This window comes from Misgurnus anguillicaudatus, chromosome 16, assembly GCF_027580225.2.
Source record: "Misgurnus anguillicaudatus chromosome 16, ASM2758022v2, whole genome shotgun sequence".
Lineage (NCBI taxonomy): Eukaryota > Metazoa > Chordata > Actinopteri > Cypriniformes > Cobitidae > Misgurnus > Misgurnus anguillicaudatus.
The window spans coordinates 30,868,257-30,884,708 of record NC_073352.2 but is presented as its reverse complement, the minus strand read 5'-3'; the positions used below and the strand labels follow the sequence as shown (position 1 = coordinate 30,884,708).

Genomic DNA, 16,452 nt, shown 5'->3' with positions numbered 1-16,452 from the left:
TTTACTCTGTTGACATTTCTCTGCAGTACTGTACTTTGATATACTGTACTCCACCGCACCGTTACCTCATTAAACACGACGAGTCCTCACAACTTCACTGAATCCGTTTGCCATCAGTACGCGTGACCCCTGAACCTGCTGCTGCTCGACTGCGAGTCTGTCTGTCTGTGAGTGTGTGCGTGCGCGCGTGCCAGCCCTCCGCCATATTCACTGTTGTCTCGCCTTGAGAACGAGCACACAGAGCGTTCGCGACTAGAACCGAAACTGTGTTTTTACACGCGACTTGGGAACCGTCCGACGGGCATAACGCGGACCGAAGCGATGGCGAGGAAAAAGAGCAAGCAGCAGGGCGTCGCGGTCAAGGATTTAACGTCGGGACAGCAGCAGCAGCAGAGTCTGTCGAAGAAGCCCGGCGATGCGGGAGCAGCGGCGGCAGGCGGCGGTAACGCTGGCGGTGGAGGAGATGCAGGAGCGAGCAGGACCAATCAGGTAGCTAATGCTAACGCTTCCATCCGCGGTCGACTTCTGGACCTGTTTCGCGCCCCGGGCGATTGGATTCGTAACCATTTAAACCGTCGATTCCACTTGGTTTATGTGGCGCGTGTGGTAGTTTGTGTTCTCGCGCTTATTTTACGTTCTGATCTCGCGTTTTTAATGCGTCTGTACTATCGCTGTGCGGGCGGAGCGGCATCAGCTCGCTCTCCACCTATGCAACGATATAAATAAAGAAACGCATCCCCCTTAAAGCACTCTCGTGGGCACTAATAAGGCATTGTGTCACTATTGGATGTTTGTGTGACACTGATCGTTCGGATTAAAGAAAGCGAAACGAAAAGTCCACGGGCGAGCACAAAGCTAGCGATGGCTGCTTGGCTACTAAATTATTCTTGCCTGGGCTGATCGGAGCTACTTACCCGACTAGACTGTGTGCACAGATATGGTGACCACCATGTGCTGGTGCACCCCATGACTTAAAAATCATTATTCCTGTGTGTCAGGTTGACCAGTTGCTAACATTGTTGCATATCTGTAAATGTTATGTTTATCGTTACGTTGTACACTGTATGCGTTTACAGTGTACAACGTCATCCAATACTGTTGAAATGGAAACTTTTGTTGGAAACCTAAACATTTATTTTGGATTGTGTAGGTTGCAGTATCAGTGTGTATTGTTTGCTGTAGAGGCAAACATGTATAATCATTATAACAGCTTAAATCACTTTAACAGCTTTGCTAATGCAAAATAACGTTTCTAATGTAGAAAGTCACGTGACAGTTTTATTTACTATGCATCATGCTTTTTTGTCATTCATTTTTCTAATGCATTTACTAAATATATTTGACAATAGAAAACGTGCATGTGGTGATTTTGGAAAACCTCATTTCTTATTAGCCAAAAAGGCACAGTTTTGGTAGCACAACTCTTATTTGTTCCAAAAATGCCAAATGCATTCATGTCCGTGTCTAGCCTGTTTATTTGCTATAAATGAATCCACTCACGTCGCCTGTTTATGTGTCCACCATCCTGTTTCAAAGCACTCATTACTGTTTGCAGGTATGTTCGTTCATTTAATATTTTGCTGTTATCTTGCAGTCCATGCACACCTGCTGTTTGCTGTGCCATCGGGAATTTAAGGACTGGGGGGCAGGCCAGGTGAACGGGCTCCCCGGTCACGGCTCCAAACTGGCAGAGGCCGTGCCGGCGCTTTCCCAGGCCCTGCTGAGGGAGGTTCCGGGTCGCAAGCTGGCAGACGCCGTGCCTTCGCTGTCCCAGTCGCTGTTGGGCGAAGTGCCGCTTTGGATCTGTCAGAGCTGCAGGAAAAGTGTGGAAGAGGAGGAGAGGAGAACTGTTCAAGAGCAGGCCACACAGGTAAAGCAGGAAAACCGATGCATATGTGTGTGTGGATCAAGCATAGAAAACGTTTGTTTGATCAAAGCTTTATGAGTTGAATGTTTTTAAAGTGATGCTAAGGCCAAGATCTTTATTTACAAGTAGCATTGGTTTTAAATAAGTGCACTAAAATAGTTGCAATTTTTAAAATAGGGTACACTGTGCTAGCAAATGTGTTTAGACACTTAGGCCACAATTAAAAATGTATGCATGTTAGTGCATTATCAAACCAAGTGTGCAAACCAACTAACCATTTATCTTAGCCATTGCAATTAGCTTTTTTACAAACGGGGATCAAGATAATTTTCATTAAACGTATGAAATCAGTTATCTCCCAAGTTCACGTATGTGTCCAATTATTTTTAAATTTATAATGTCAACAACTTGTTTTTGTCTGGGTTTCAAAATGTGCTTGTGCTGTGATTGCCAAGGTCGTGGGTTTCAAATAGCTTATGTAAAACCGCATTCACACAGCACTTTGTTCCCGGAAAATTTCTGTAAAATTGTCAGACGTTCTGGGATCGATCCCATGAAGAGGACCTAGTAACATTGCCGTAACATTCATGGAAAGCATTTTGTGTGAACAAGACGCAGAAATTATGCCATAGTGAGGATACACGTGTCATCGCAACAAGAAGTTATACACTGCAAAAAATGATTTTCAAAAAAAAAAATCTTAGTATTTTTGTCTTGTGTTCAGTAAAAATATCAAAAAGATCTTAAATTAAGATGCTTATTCTTAATGAGCAAAACGACCCAAGAAAATAAGTCTAGTTTTGTAAACTTCAATACCAAAAATATCAAATTTAAGTAATTTTGTGCATAAAACGCTATCTGCCAATGGGCAAAGCAAAAAAATCTTTAACATTTACTTAAACACTAAATTCAAGAAAAATTTGCTTACCCCATTGGCAGATTTTTTTGCTTGTTTTATGCACAAAATCACCCAAACCCGATATTTTTGGTCTGATGACTAGACTTGTTTTCTTGGGTTGTTTTGCTCATCAAGGAAAAGCATCTTAATTTAAGAATTTTTTGGATGTTTTTCCTGAAAACAAGACAGAGGTGCTGGGAGTTTTTTTTCTTGAAAATCATTTTTTTGCAGTGTAGGTCAGCTTCACACAGGGATTTAAACGCAGATCAACATTCACATCAAAAAATGTCGGCAAACTGGACTGAAGCAGGGATCAGGAAGCTCGTCACTATCTGTGCTGAAGCTGAGATCATTCACCAGCATAACAAAACAGCGCATCACGCGCTCCTCATAACATTGTCATAAACAAATGCATGCGTGTGGTTTCTCGAGAGATAAATCGTGGATAATTTGCTAACTTTACACGCTGTGAAAAAAACAACCAAGTGCAGGACTTTATATACGTCACGTGTCTTTTACGGGATCTTTACGGTATGTGTGTGAATGCACACACAGATTACGGAAAATCATTGGCATGAACCAAAGATCAAACGATCCCGCATTTTCCTTATCTCCATGTAAAAAGGGCTTAAATTTAACCAGACATGCAGAAAGGTGCAAATGTAATGTATAAAGTTGGTAGCAATGTTGCGTAATCCTCATTCATGTTTGTTAATATTTAGATTGGGCTTCTGATCTTTTATTAGACTCTGTTTGTGGCCGAAACTCCTCATATTTAGTTCCAGAGCTCAGCTCAGTGTCTCATTGAGGGCAATCCTGTGTACACCACACACAAAACAGTCTGATACAGCTGACATGTCCAGTACAGTAAGCTTTAGCTCAGGGCAAACAGTTCATGTTCATACAAAGAGATCTTACTTTTATATAATCTCCTTTCTGGTTGTATAGTTTGAGAATTTCACAGGCTTACAGTTTGATTGACATCTAAAGCGATGGATTTGTTTTGTTATCCAGGTACCACTGTCCCACTCCTCCTCGTGTAAGTCTCAGAACTGTGGTAATGGTTATCCAGAGCATAGCTCAGTGGATTGGGACCCGAGCTCCTTCCTGTCGGCACGCAAACTTTCCGGCTTGTGGAATTCTGCTCATTCGAACGGAGGATCTCACTGTAACCACAGCACATCTACGATTTAACAAGGTACGGACCTCTGATTCCTGTATCCAGGGTTCCCACGGATCCTTAAAAGTTTGTGAATCTGGGGGAAAAAATTCAAGGCCCTGGGAAGTTTTTGAAAATATACATACTTGGATACAGGTCATTGAAAGTGCTTGAAAGATTTCTGGAAAAAAATCCATATTATTCCCTGTGTAGTGTAGGATAATATCATAAAATTCTAGACTTATTAAGCACACATGCTAAACTGTTCACTTTAGATGCTTATATCTTCTGTATGCGAATGTTGATTCATACCAAAATGCTTTTTTGCATAGTTGTGTTTGACACATGAAAACATTTAGGGTTACGTATGTAACTGTTGTTCCATGAGAAGGTTGTCAAAAGACGCTGTCTTTGGCAATATTTCAGATAGCGATATACTTCAGACATCCTCTCTTTCTTGTTAAGCTTCACCATTGGTTGAATTTGATATACATATTCAGACGCACTTAACACTGGAGGCGTCCCCAAAGTGTCACTGCAGTGACGCAGCACAAGTTCCCTCGAAATGGAACTGTAATGTATCTTTAATGTATCTTTAAAGGCAACACAATGTAACCTTGCTCTCACTTGAAATGTGTCCCTATATTTAATCTTTGAATTTGAGGGTATTGGAACTGGAACGTCCTTGAAAGGTCCTTGAATTTGAAGTTAGCTAAGGTGAACCCTGTGTATCCTCTTTTTCAGGGGTTCTCAGGTATTATCACTTCAAGGCCCCCTATTGTCCACAACAGTATTTGTAGGCCCCCAACTCACAATTTGACATAACTTCATAGATATGCATTCTTTACAAATCATCAAGCAGTAAGAAATATCTATATTTTTTGTTGTTTTGTCTTATGTTGAATATTAGAAGTTTGTTGAGGCCCCCTGTTAAGAAACCCTGCGTTTATTTCTCTGATCTCTGGAATACTAGATTCTGATTGGTCAGTCGTAGCAAAATAATTTTACCTCCGTAAACGCATTCATTATTTCACGCGTGTCAGTCAGACAGAGTAAATGATCTGTAATTGGCTGATGGTACGTTCTTCGCTTTGGTTTTTGTAACTTTTTAGGTTAGCAATGGATATTCTGTAATGGGTAACTGTACAACATAAGAATAATATTTCTCATCATGACAGGTGGGACCTTGGGACCATCTTGCCATGAGAAAAGATCTTCTCATGACGCTCCTGGGAAGGCTGCTAAAACGTTCGGGACCAAAGTCTGTCCCTACAGTCACCCCGCATCCCAGAATTCCAGTGCGTCTCCTGGGTCACTTTCTGCTTCATCTGATCTATGTAAGACCAACCCCAAGCACTTCAAGACAATGTGTCGACGACCAACACCTCCAGGTCAGAAGACAATATGAAACGCGTGACCCTGTCTGTGAAAGGATTGAACTTGCTTATGATCTGAATCAGTCAATAATAAAGATATCAAGGTTTTATTTTCACAGACTGTTCTTTACATTATGCAGGATGAATTTATGTAGAAAACAGTAAATTACTTTAGCTGGAATTTCACAGACTGGGTTACGTATGTGTTTTATTACTTTGTGTAGATGTGTTCAAATACTGTGCTAGTTAATAGAAGCATTAAATGTTTTTTATCTTGAAAGATGAAGCGTTTGTTCTAATTTTAGAAACACAGTTTTAGTAGATAAAATGTTGATGGAATATGTGCTATCGTTTTAATGTGAACAATATTTATGCAATATTTATCACATGATCATATTGCACTGCATATTGCATCCAATTATTGAATGTGAGACACATGGCTGTAATCATAAAACATGACACGGTTTGTTTTTGCTACCCAGTCTCACGAGGTTTCGTGATATAGTCACGTAAATTTGTGATTCTTTTTTGTGATATTATCCCGAATTTCCACGTTTTTTCATGATTGTATAACGAATTCCTGTTTTCGTGTGATTATCACGTGGTTACTAAACTGCTTTTTCCTATTTTTAAAGCATTGTCGCTTCGGTTTAGGGTTAGATTTGGCGCTTGCATTAGAATGTCACTTTATATATTGGTTTATACTATTTTTTTCTGATTTATTTTTTTATATGTCGCCTGGCGTTAGGGTTAGAGTTGGGTTTGGGTAGGGATGTCGTTTTATGTAAATCTAACCCTAAATCGAAGCGACAATGGTAAGAAAATAGGACAAAACAGTTGAGTAACCAATATGTGATAATCACACGAAAGCACGAATTTGCTATACGATAACGAAAAAACGTGGAAATTCATGATAATATCACGAATAAAGAATAAAAATTATGTGACTTCACTGCAAAAAATGATTTTCAATGATGTGCATAAACAAGCAAAAAATCTGCCAATGGGGTAAGCTAATTTTTCTCGAATTTAGGGTTTAAGGAAAATGTTCAAGATTTTTTTGCTTACCCCATTGGCAGATTTTTTTTGCTTGTTTTATGCACAAAATCACTTAAAATCTATATTTTTGGTCTAAAAACTAGACTTATTTTCTTGGGTCGTTTTGCTCATCTTAATTTAAGAATTTTTAGATATTTTTACTGAAAATAAGACAAAAAATACTAAGAATTTTTTTCTTGAAAATCATTTTTTGCTGTATACAACGAAATTTCGTGAGACTAGGCTTGTTTTTGTCTGTCTTTCCAAAAGTCCTTAATGAAAAGGAAACCAAGTGACAAAATTGCTTATGTTAATCTTTAAGGGTACATCGCTTTAAAACTCCCATCATAAAAAGATCAATAAAAATTGTGTTTTTTGTATTTTCAACAGGTGAAGCGTTCCACCCAGGCGATCACCACCAAGCTGCAGACCTCTCCGTGCCACCCAACAGTCCCACAGGTCTCTCCTCCCAGCATTCCTCGCTGCTGCCCCCCAAACAAAACTCCAGTCAGCACGTTCACGTCAACTCCCCTGGCACGGGCCTGCCGTCACACGCACCCTTTTCCCCCCTGGTACCAAACATTCACGCTCCCACAGTCAAGCACTCAAATGGGGCCGACAGTCCGGCTGCCCTTCACAAACCCAGCGCCTGCAAGAATTCCCACATTCCTGCTGTAAACACGCAACACGGTAAACTCAGCAACTCGCTCGTAAGCTGCAGTCACCCCTGCAACGGGCACAGTAACGGCAGCTCTGTAGCATCCCCTAATGCTGGACATCTAACGCCCGGGTCATGCAGGTAAGCATGGCTTCAGTTAACTTACAGACTTCTGTATTTAGGCTGTATGGTTGTATTAAGTTGTGTTATTCTGTATGAGCAGGGACCAGGCATGTAAAGGGCACAAGATGTCCAATGGGTCGTTGTGTCACGCCCCGCCCTGTGAGCTTGAAGATGGAGATGATGAGGACAGCAGCTCAGAGCGAAGCTCCTGTGCATCCTCCTCCACCAATCAGAAGGACGGGAAATACTGTGACTGTTGCTACTGCGAATTCTTCGGCCATAATGCGGTTAGTTTGTCTTAATGTTTGGCTTTATTGTACATTTGTATGTGCACACGTGCATGTTGTAATTAATACTGTTCTATGCTTTTCAGCCGCCAGCCGCACCCACCAGTCGGAACTATGCTGAGATTAGGGAGAAGCTTCGGACCAGATTGACCCGACGTAAAGAGGAGCTTCCTCAGCGACAGGACCTGGACCCGACAGCGCCCAGTGCCATAGACCATCGAGATGTGGACGAGCTTTTGGACTTCATCAACAGCACAGAACCCAAACCCGTCAACAGTGCCAAGGCTGCCAAGCGTGCCAGACACAAACAGAAGAAAAAGGTACTATGCTTTTTAAGATGATGTTGTTTGTTTGGGAGTTTTAAGTCATTTGAAACATTTTTGGTGTGTTTGAGTGTTTTATACCAAGGAGGATAAGGGCCAAGCTAAAATAAAAAAACATCTCGAGATTAAAATAATTTATTATACAAGATTTAACTTGTAGTTTTGGGGGGAATTTTTTATATGGGAATAAAGTTGTAATATTTCAAGAATAAAAGTAGTAATATTCTGAGAATAAAGTCAAAATAATGAAAATAAAAGTCGATATAACGAAAATAAAAAAAAATCATGGTATTGTGAGAATAAAGTCAATATAATAAAAATAATGTCAATATAACGAGAATAAAAGTCGTAATTTTGTGAGAATAAAGTCAATATAACAAGAATAAAAGTCATAATATTGCAAAAATAATTTCATAATATTTAGAGAATAAAGGCGTAATATTTTATTTTCGAAATATTATAATCTTATTTGCATTATATTTACTTTATTCTCGGTATGCTGACCTTATTCTCGGTATGTTGACTTTATTCTCGGTATGTTGCCTTTATTCTCATGGTTTAACTTATTTTCACTTTTTTTCTAAAGTAAGACGATGTTGTTTGTTTGGCAATTTTAAGTCATTTGAAACATAATTTGGGTGTGTTTGAGTGTTTTATACCAAGGAGGATTAGGGCCAAGCTAAAATAAAAAACATCTCGAGATTAAAATCATTTATTATACAAGATTTAACTTGTAGTTTTTGGGGGAATTTTTTATGGTAATAAAGTTGTAATATTTAAAAAATAAAAGTCGTAATATTCTGAGAATAAAGTCAATATAACAAAAATAAAAGTCAATATAACGAGAATAAAAGTTGTTATATTGCGATAATAAAGCCAATATAACGCAAATAAAAGACATGGTATTGCGAGAATAAAGTCAATATAACGAAAATAAAAGTCAATATAATTAGAATAAAAGTCTTAATATTGCAGAAATAAATTTGTGATATTTGGAGAATGAAGGCGTAATATTTTATTTTCGAAATATTACGACTTTATTCACGTTATATTGACTTTATTCTCGATATGTTGCCCTTATTCTCGCTATGTTGACACTATTCTCGTGATTTTACTTATTTTCACTTTTTTCTAAAGTAGAAACTACTAGTTATATCTTGTATTATAATTACTTAAATCTTGAGATGTTTTTTAGCTTGGCCCTAATCCTCCATGGTAATTTTATTTGTGCAGCAGTTGTGTTTTACATGAATGCATGCATCATGCTGTGTAAATAGCCAATCAAAAATCCAAATTGTTTAGTTGGGTTGGGTTAAATGAATACAGGTAATTTTGGTTAAATTGAGTAACCCAAATTTAACCTTTAAACTGTAATCCTCATGTTACTTACCAGTGGCTATAAGGGCAAAATTTGCCTGACAAATAGGACCAGTATCTCGCCGTTTTAATGATAAAACGATAATCAATGATAAAATCAATAATTAGTGTGCTGGATTTTTTTCATAATAGCTCCTTTGTCCAGTGCACCTGCCTCCAGCCGTCATGTTGTGTGAATGTTTATATTTTTAAAAAATCTTCAGAAATTGAATGTAGGGCTGGGTGGCATATCAAGTTTTGGTAAAATATCAGTATTTTCCCCAACGGGATACATGATATCGGATGAGACAATACCATTTATATCAGTATGGTCTGATATGGCTCTTGTTCTTTGCAACAAAAGCTCAGACGTAAGCTTTCCAACCAGCTCGCATGTTGTGCAGCAGTATATTGTTAAACAGTTTTTTATTTACTTCATATTGCTGTTTTAATAAATCTGAATGTGACATCTCACATGATACTTTGACTTGCATGTAAACATTTATTCCATTTATTTGTAGAAAATACCAAGATGGTTATTAAATACCATAATTCGTCTCCAAATAACCAAGATACAAAGTTAGTTCAATACCGCCCATCCCTAAATGAGGCAAAGAAAACTTGATGATAATAACTGAGAATTTTTTCTGTTCAGAATCAAATAATTTATGACCAGAGCTTCTTTATACAGATTGTACCTTTTGAAGTTCTGGCGCTTGTTTGATATCCAAAAATAGTCATCTTGCTTGTTATAGTCTTGTCAGAAATAACCAAATTACATGACGGTGACTGATTTCCACTGGTTTTCATCAGGAGAAGGAGAGGGCTCTTCAGGGTGGCGTGGAGGTAGCCAACTGTGAACCTCGCTCCGCATCGCCTCCCGACCTTTTAGAAGATTCCACTTCGGACGGAGAAGCCAACAGACTTTTGGAGTGGCCTCAGCTGGAACTGGAGAGGGTCAACAGCTTCCTGACCAGCCGTCTGGAGGAGATCAAAAACACCATTAAAGACTCCATCCGTGCCTCCTTCAGCATGTACGACCTCAACCTGGACGTCAATGACTTCCCCAAGAAGGCGGCCACGCTCGAAGGAAACCACCTGCTGTCTCATCTCAACGGATCTTCGGATCTACAGCAGATAGACTTGGACCTGGCACCGCTCTCGCTGAGGAACTTCAAGAAAGATCTGGATATCGTCAACGGCTGGGAGAATACCACCACTGCGGCCAAAGACATTCAGAGGCTTCACACAACGCCCAGTCTGTCCAAGCTCATCCGTGTCCGCTCCCCGGAAAGATGCCCGGCAGCGGGTTCGGAGTCCGCTCCACCCAGCCCCGCTTCTACACCTAAACCCAAGGATGAAATCCCTGAAACCAAGGCCTCAGCTGGAGCTGGATCCAAGACTAAGAAAGCTAAGAAACAGCAGAATCAGAAACAGCAGGACCAGTTGATTTCGGAGCAAGTGACGGGTACGAAAAGCACGAGGAATCCGTCCGAGACGCAGAAAGCGCCTGAAACAAGGGTGGCAGATGCGGACAAAAGGTCGAAAGGTGGATTGAAACAGAACCACCAGACACAGCAACAGGCAGACTCACAAAAACCGGGAAATAAAAGGGCAGAAGAGGGTAAAACGTGCAAGCAGTCATCCAATGGAGCCTCAAACGGTCACCATAACACAGGGTCCAACACACAGAGATCGAAAAACGACCTCTTGGACACACGGGGTAACAGGTCGGAGCCTGACGTAGACACTAAAACCACAAATACTCCCAGTGCACAGCAGCAGACACAGCAACCGAAGGGAAAGACTAAAAATAAAAACAAAAACAAGACGGAGAAATCGAAAAGCGCAATTGGTAAGTGACCATTACAATAACGTGAACTAGCCGCTAGCAACTTGATGCTACTGTAGGTGTCTTGTTCTGTTTCATGATCTTGACAATATCTAATTTTTATTTTATCCATGATAGATGACGTATTCCTTCCCAAAGACCTTGACCCGACAGAAATGGATGAGATTGATCGCGAGGTTGAGTATTTCAAGAGGTATGGATCAGTGATCTGCTCTTTTATTACGTTTTTAACAAATAAAAGATTTACTTAAAGGGACACTCTACTTTGTTTGAAAATATGCACATTTTCCAGCTCCTCTAGAGTTAAATATTGAAATCGTTTTGGAATCCATTCAGCCGATCTCTGGGTCTGGCGCTACCACTTTTATCATAGGTTAACACAATCCATTGAATCTGATTAGACCATTAGCTTGTGCTTAAAAATAACCAAAGAGTTTTGATATTTTTCCTATTAAAAACTTGACTCTTCTGTAGTTACATTGTGTACTAAGACCAACAGAAAATTAAAAGTTTCGATTTTCTAGGCCTATATGGCTAGGAGCTATACTCTCATTCTGGCGTAATAATCAAGGACTTTGCTGCTGTAGCATGGCTGCAGGAGGCGCAGTGATGTTACGCAGCACCCGAAAATAGTACACGATGTAACTACATCAAAATATCAAAACGCTTTGGTTAATTTTTAGTGCGATGCTAATGGTCTAATCAGAATTAAAGGAATAGTCTACTCATTTTCAACATCAAACTATGTTACCACCCCAACCAAGAAGAGCTGACACATCCCTCCACCATCCGTGCGCGTGCACGCAAGCGCCGGAGCACGCTGCGACGCTTCGATAGCATTTAGCTTAGCCCCATTCATTCAATGGTACCATTTAGAGATAAAGTTAGAAGTGACCAAACACATCAACGTTTTTCCTATTTAAGACGAGTAGTTATACGAGCAAGTTTGGTGGTACAAAATAAAACGTAGCGCTTTTCTAAGCGGATTTAAAAGAGGAACTATATTTTATGGCATAATAGCACTTTTGGGAGTACTTCGACTCGGCGCAGTAACACCCTCCCTCTCCCATTATGAGAGTGAGAAGGGGAGCGGACTTTTCAGGCGAGTCGAAGTACTCCCAAAAGTGCTATTACGCCATAAAATATAGTTCCTCTTTTAAATCCGCTTAGAAAAGCGATACGTTTTATTTTGTACCACCAAACTTGCTCGTATAACTATTCGTCTTAAATAGGAAAAACGTTGATGTGTTTGGTCACTTCTAACTTTATTTCTAAATGGTACCATTGAATGAATGGGGCTAAGCTAAATGCTATCGAAGCGTCGCAGCGCGCTCCAGCGCTTACGTGCATGCACACAGATGATAGAGGGATGTATCAACAATTCTTAGTTAAGGTAATAACATATTTTAATATTGAAAATTAGTAGACTATTCCTTTAATGGATTTTGCTAAGCAATGCTAAAAGTGGTAGCACAAGACCTGGAGATCAGCTGAATGGATTCTAAAAAGGAAAAACTCAAATGTTTGGCTATGGGGGAGCTGGAAAATGATATTTTCAGAAAAAGTGGAGTGCCCCTTTAAACTCCCTCTGTAGTTGACAATTTTTCACTTAAAACTCATCTTTGCATATGTAAACGTTTTTCATGTGACAGTAATTTTTTCATGCCTGACCATGGATTTGAATATGCAAATTAGTTCCTGCCTTTTTTTCACGTGCAACAGCTCAGACCATAGATATATATGTACATAGATGCCACATTGGCAGTGCCAGACAAGTAGCTGATGGTTTTACAATGCATACGTGCAGGGTTTGAAATTATAATCCGCCAAATGCGGGTAGATTTCATCTCTGGCGGGTAAGACCGCCACTCCCACTAGCCACTTTGGTGAGTTGAATGTAATTTTTTTTTTAATAGTAGTTTTATTTCATCTGAGATAATAAACGACCACCTTGGCTGAGCAAAAAGTTCATTTCAAACCCTGCATACGTGAGTTGCGCATTGCAGCACTTATTTTTTTCTAGGCTGATGTTAACTTGTAAGAGCATTCATACTGCATGTCGATGACGCAAAGCTAAAGCAGCAGTGCCGCAGCCGTTAAAGCGGCATCCATGTCTATGGCTCGGACTGCCTTATCCACTTGTTCAACTGTGATGATGTGATTTGGTTGCGTGTTTGTGACGTGATTTCAAACACTTTGGGAATCAGACTGCACATGGTTTATCTTATTTAAGCATATTAAAAACACTACATAGACATCAACAACAACAACAAACAGGGCTCAAAATTTACTTTTTTATTTGGTAGCACTGGTGCTCCCAACTTTAAAGAGTTAGGAGCACCAGCAAAAATTTAGGCGCATCCATCCAAAAATTAAAAAGCACCACAACTACAATGTAAATGTTAATAGATTTATTTTATTAAAAATAAAACACCACCACCGGGCTTTACACATCCTATGGCCAGTATTTAAAAGTTGGTCTTCTATTTTATTTTATTTTTTGCTGCATAAATTCCTTAATTAATGCTGTTGAAATAGTATAGCAGCAATAATAATTTAACAATTACAGGTAACATGATTAAGATTACATAGAAAATCTAGCAAACACGTAAAACACTGATTAATTGTGACATTACAAAAGTGACCCTAATATAGAAGGCTAATATATATTGGTATTGATAACTGCATTACCAGGATGCTTTTACTACTAAATAGGCAATGTTTTAAAAATTACAACAAAAACATACCATCAGCATTGTCGTATTCCACAGCAACATGGACCACAAGGATGTTTGTCGAATGTCCATTCACCAGCGCATGCGCACATACACCATCAAACACACTTTGACAGACAGGTCGGCGTATCCATCAATAATAAACACATTTGTCATGACACGTGTTTTTGGCACTTTCGCCATGTTTAAGCAAGGTACGTCTGGCGCTTAAAATGTTTTGATTCCGCCATTAACGCCATTTTACAGGATTTACAGTAAACACAGTAAGTTACATTTTCATAGCGGAGACACTCGAAATCTTTAAGCCACTCTCTCTGAAAGGTTTAACGTCAACTCGTATTTTCCGGTGGTGGAGTTACATTTGAATTCGGATCGTCTGCAAAAAATACAGTAATAACCTTGGCTGTAATCGGCTCGCTCTCTTCATGCTCGCGACGCGTTCGTCTTTTCACATTTCCGCCCTTCACAGCAACAAGGAATGACTGACACTGATATTAGCCAATCTGTGGTCTTCATTAAACGCAAGAACTTAATGGTGAAATTTAATTGGTTATGTATCGTTGGAGAGAACACTGAACCTGGGACAGCGCCAGCACGCAGGATCACAATCAACTCGCGTCACAACAAAATGGGCAGTCGCACAAATGCTCCCAAATATATTTTAAGGTCGCACATATTAAATTTCGGTCGCAATTTCGAGCCCTGAACAAAAACTTGATTTTCACCACAGGGGGACTTTAAAAAATAAAAGGCAAGGATCAATGCTTCCGCTGTATTGGGAATATTTGAATAATAGAGTTTGTTGCTTAATTGTGTCTTTAATTTCTTCATATTCTTAGGTTTTGCCTTGACTCAGCTAAACAAACCCGTCAGAAGGTGGCTGTGAACTGGTCCAACTTCAGCCTCAAAAAGACGCCCTCAAATGCAGCTCAGTAACAGATGGGTGATGGTAAAGAGACCCCGCCCCTTCCCTCAGCAAGACTGTACTAAAAACCAGTTTGGCCTTTGGTTACTGTACTTAACACTCAAAGGTTGTTGTCCCTCTCACAGCCATTTCTGCCTCTAAGCCATGGGTTTTGATCACCATCATCAAACATCTTTTCTTTTACCTTGTCGGCGAGGGATTACACAGCGTCGTGACCTCAGTCCTAAAATCTGCATCTTGTTATCGCAAAACACATTTGGGTACCGGTCCAGTCCATCTATATGCTTTATATGTGGTATGTTAACTGTTATTTTACAATAAAAAAAGTTTTTATTCACAACAGTGGTGAGATTTGACCCTGTCAACCCTCTTTTAAACTGCTCATGTGTGTTTTAAAGGTACTTCTCCACGTAAAGTCATCCACCTTGCAAATATACTGTAGTCTTAGAATAGATGCAAAGAAAACATTTTATACGAAATTCAAATTGCTGTATTATGTCTGATATTCATAATGGAGGTAAAGTCAGCAAAGACTGTTGTGTTTTAGTTTGTAGAACTGTCAAATGTCTGTGTGAGCTAAACAGATCTGGAAATTATGTTACACCCATGTCATTTCACAGCCGACTGTGTAAGGCTGTGCTTAAGTTGCACCTGTGATGGTTTAGATGACTGTGCACGTGGATTTTGTGGTCCGTTAGTGCAAGAACAGTTGCTTGTGAAAAGAATTTTGGATGTTTTTAAAAAAAGATACAACACTAAAATTGATTTTTAAGACCTGTATCCGTTATCACTTTTCTACAAGAAAACTGAGGAGGTTGTGATTTTCCTTGCATGATGCTTAAAACTGACAAGTATAGGCTACTACAAATCTCCCATGATTTTTCACTTTGTATGGAATGCTGTCGAAGACCGAAATTCCCTGATTCCTTGACTGAAGTCTTATGGTAATATCCCTGCCTATTCTCACATGTGGTGGTTTGGATGTAGTTCTGTGCTGTGACCACATTATCAATGCTGTTGTTGTAAGTTTCAGTTTGTACGTTTTCAGCATCACCCTTGTTTCAGCTGCATGATGCTATCAGACATCCAGACACTTTTGAGTCAACTGGTGTGTAAAGTTTCAGACCTGTCTTTATTTTATCCATTTCAGTGTCTGTTACATTGGCTATTTCTTATGATTTTAGGGGCTTAAAATTTTTACCACAGTGGTACAAGCACTCACACATTTTTGCCCCTTTATAACATTGCTTTGTATGTCTGCTGCTTTTTTTAAATGTGTACCCCTGGAGTTCAGCCCCTTCTGGTTAAAGGCCAAACTAAAATTGACATTTTGTTGCTAATGAGGGTCTGGGTAGGGTATGTGATTGACAACGTACATTTACTTTGAAGGATTCAGATGAAATGATGATCCTTTTTAACCAGTTTGAGCTTTTGTTTTCATTTTTCTCGACATCTTTGACTCTATCCAGGTTATATTAAACTAGAAACATCTTAAACATTGGAATGTAGATTTATACTTACCATTATCGGCCAAGTGTATGTTGGCTTCCTGTTTTTGTTTTTTATTATTATAATTATTATTATTCACTTTTGATACTGTGAAAATCTTTCATGAACGAAAGATTAAAACATGACAATTTTGAAAAAAAAAAATCTGATGTGTTTTGTTTGCTTTCTAATCTTGAATTTTGATTAAATGATGTGTAAATGAGGCATTAACAGGAATTAAAATTTCCAAGACAAATGAGAAACAATTCTGACCACAAAAGATTGACATTTTCGGCTTAAACGCAAGTTAGTAGTTTACATTGTTTTCAAGGTTAAACAATCGCCGAACGCTTTGTTTCGTTACGTC

General features: G+C 39.3%; 1 protein-coding gene across 1 annotated transcript; it reads left to right on the top strand.

Moving 5' to 3' along the window:
• Positions 1–77: 77 nt before the first annotated feature.
• Positions 78–16,105, top strand: fam193b (family with sequence similarity 193 member B). Its single transcript, XM_055177546.2, is given in 10 exon segments — positions 78–489; positions 1,595–1,870; positions 3,780–3,963; positions 5,103–5,315; positions 6,729–7,137; positions 7,220–7,406; positions 7,493–7,726; positions 9,899–10,940; positions 11,055–11,130; positions 14,512–16,105. Coding segments are annotated over 10 exon segments (2,886 nt in total). The 5' UTR covers positions 78–321; the 3' UTR covers positions 14,609–16,105.
• Positions 16,106–16,452: the final 347 nt, after the last annotated feature.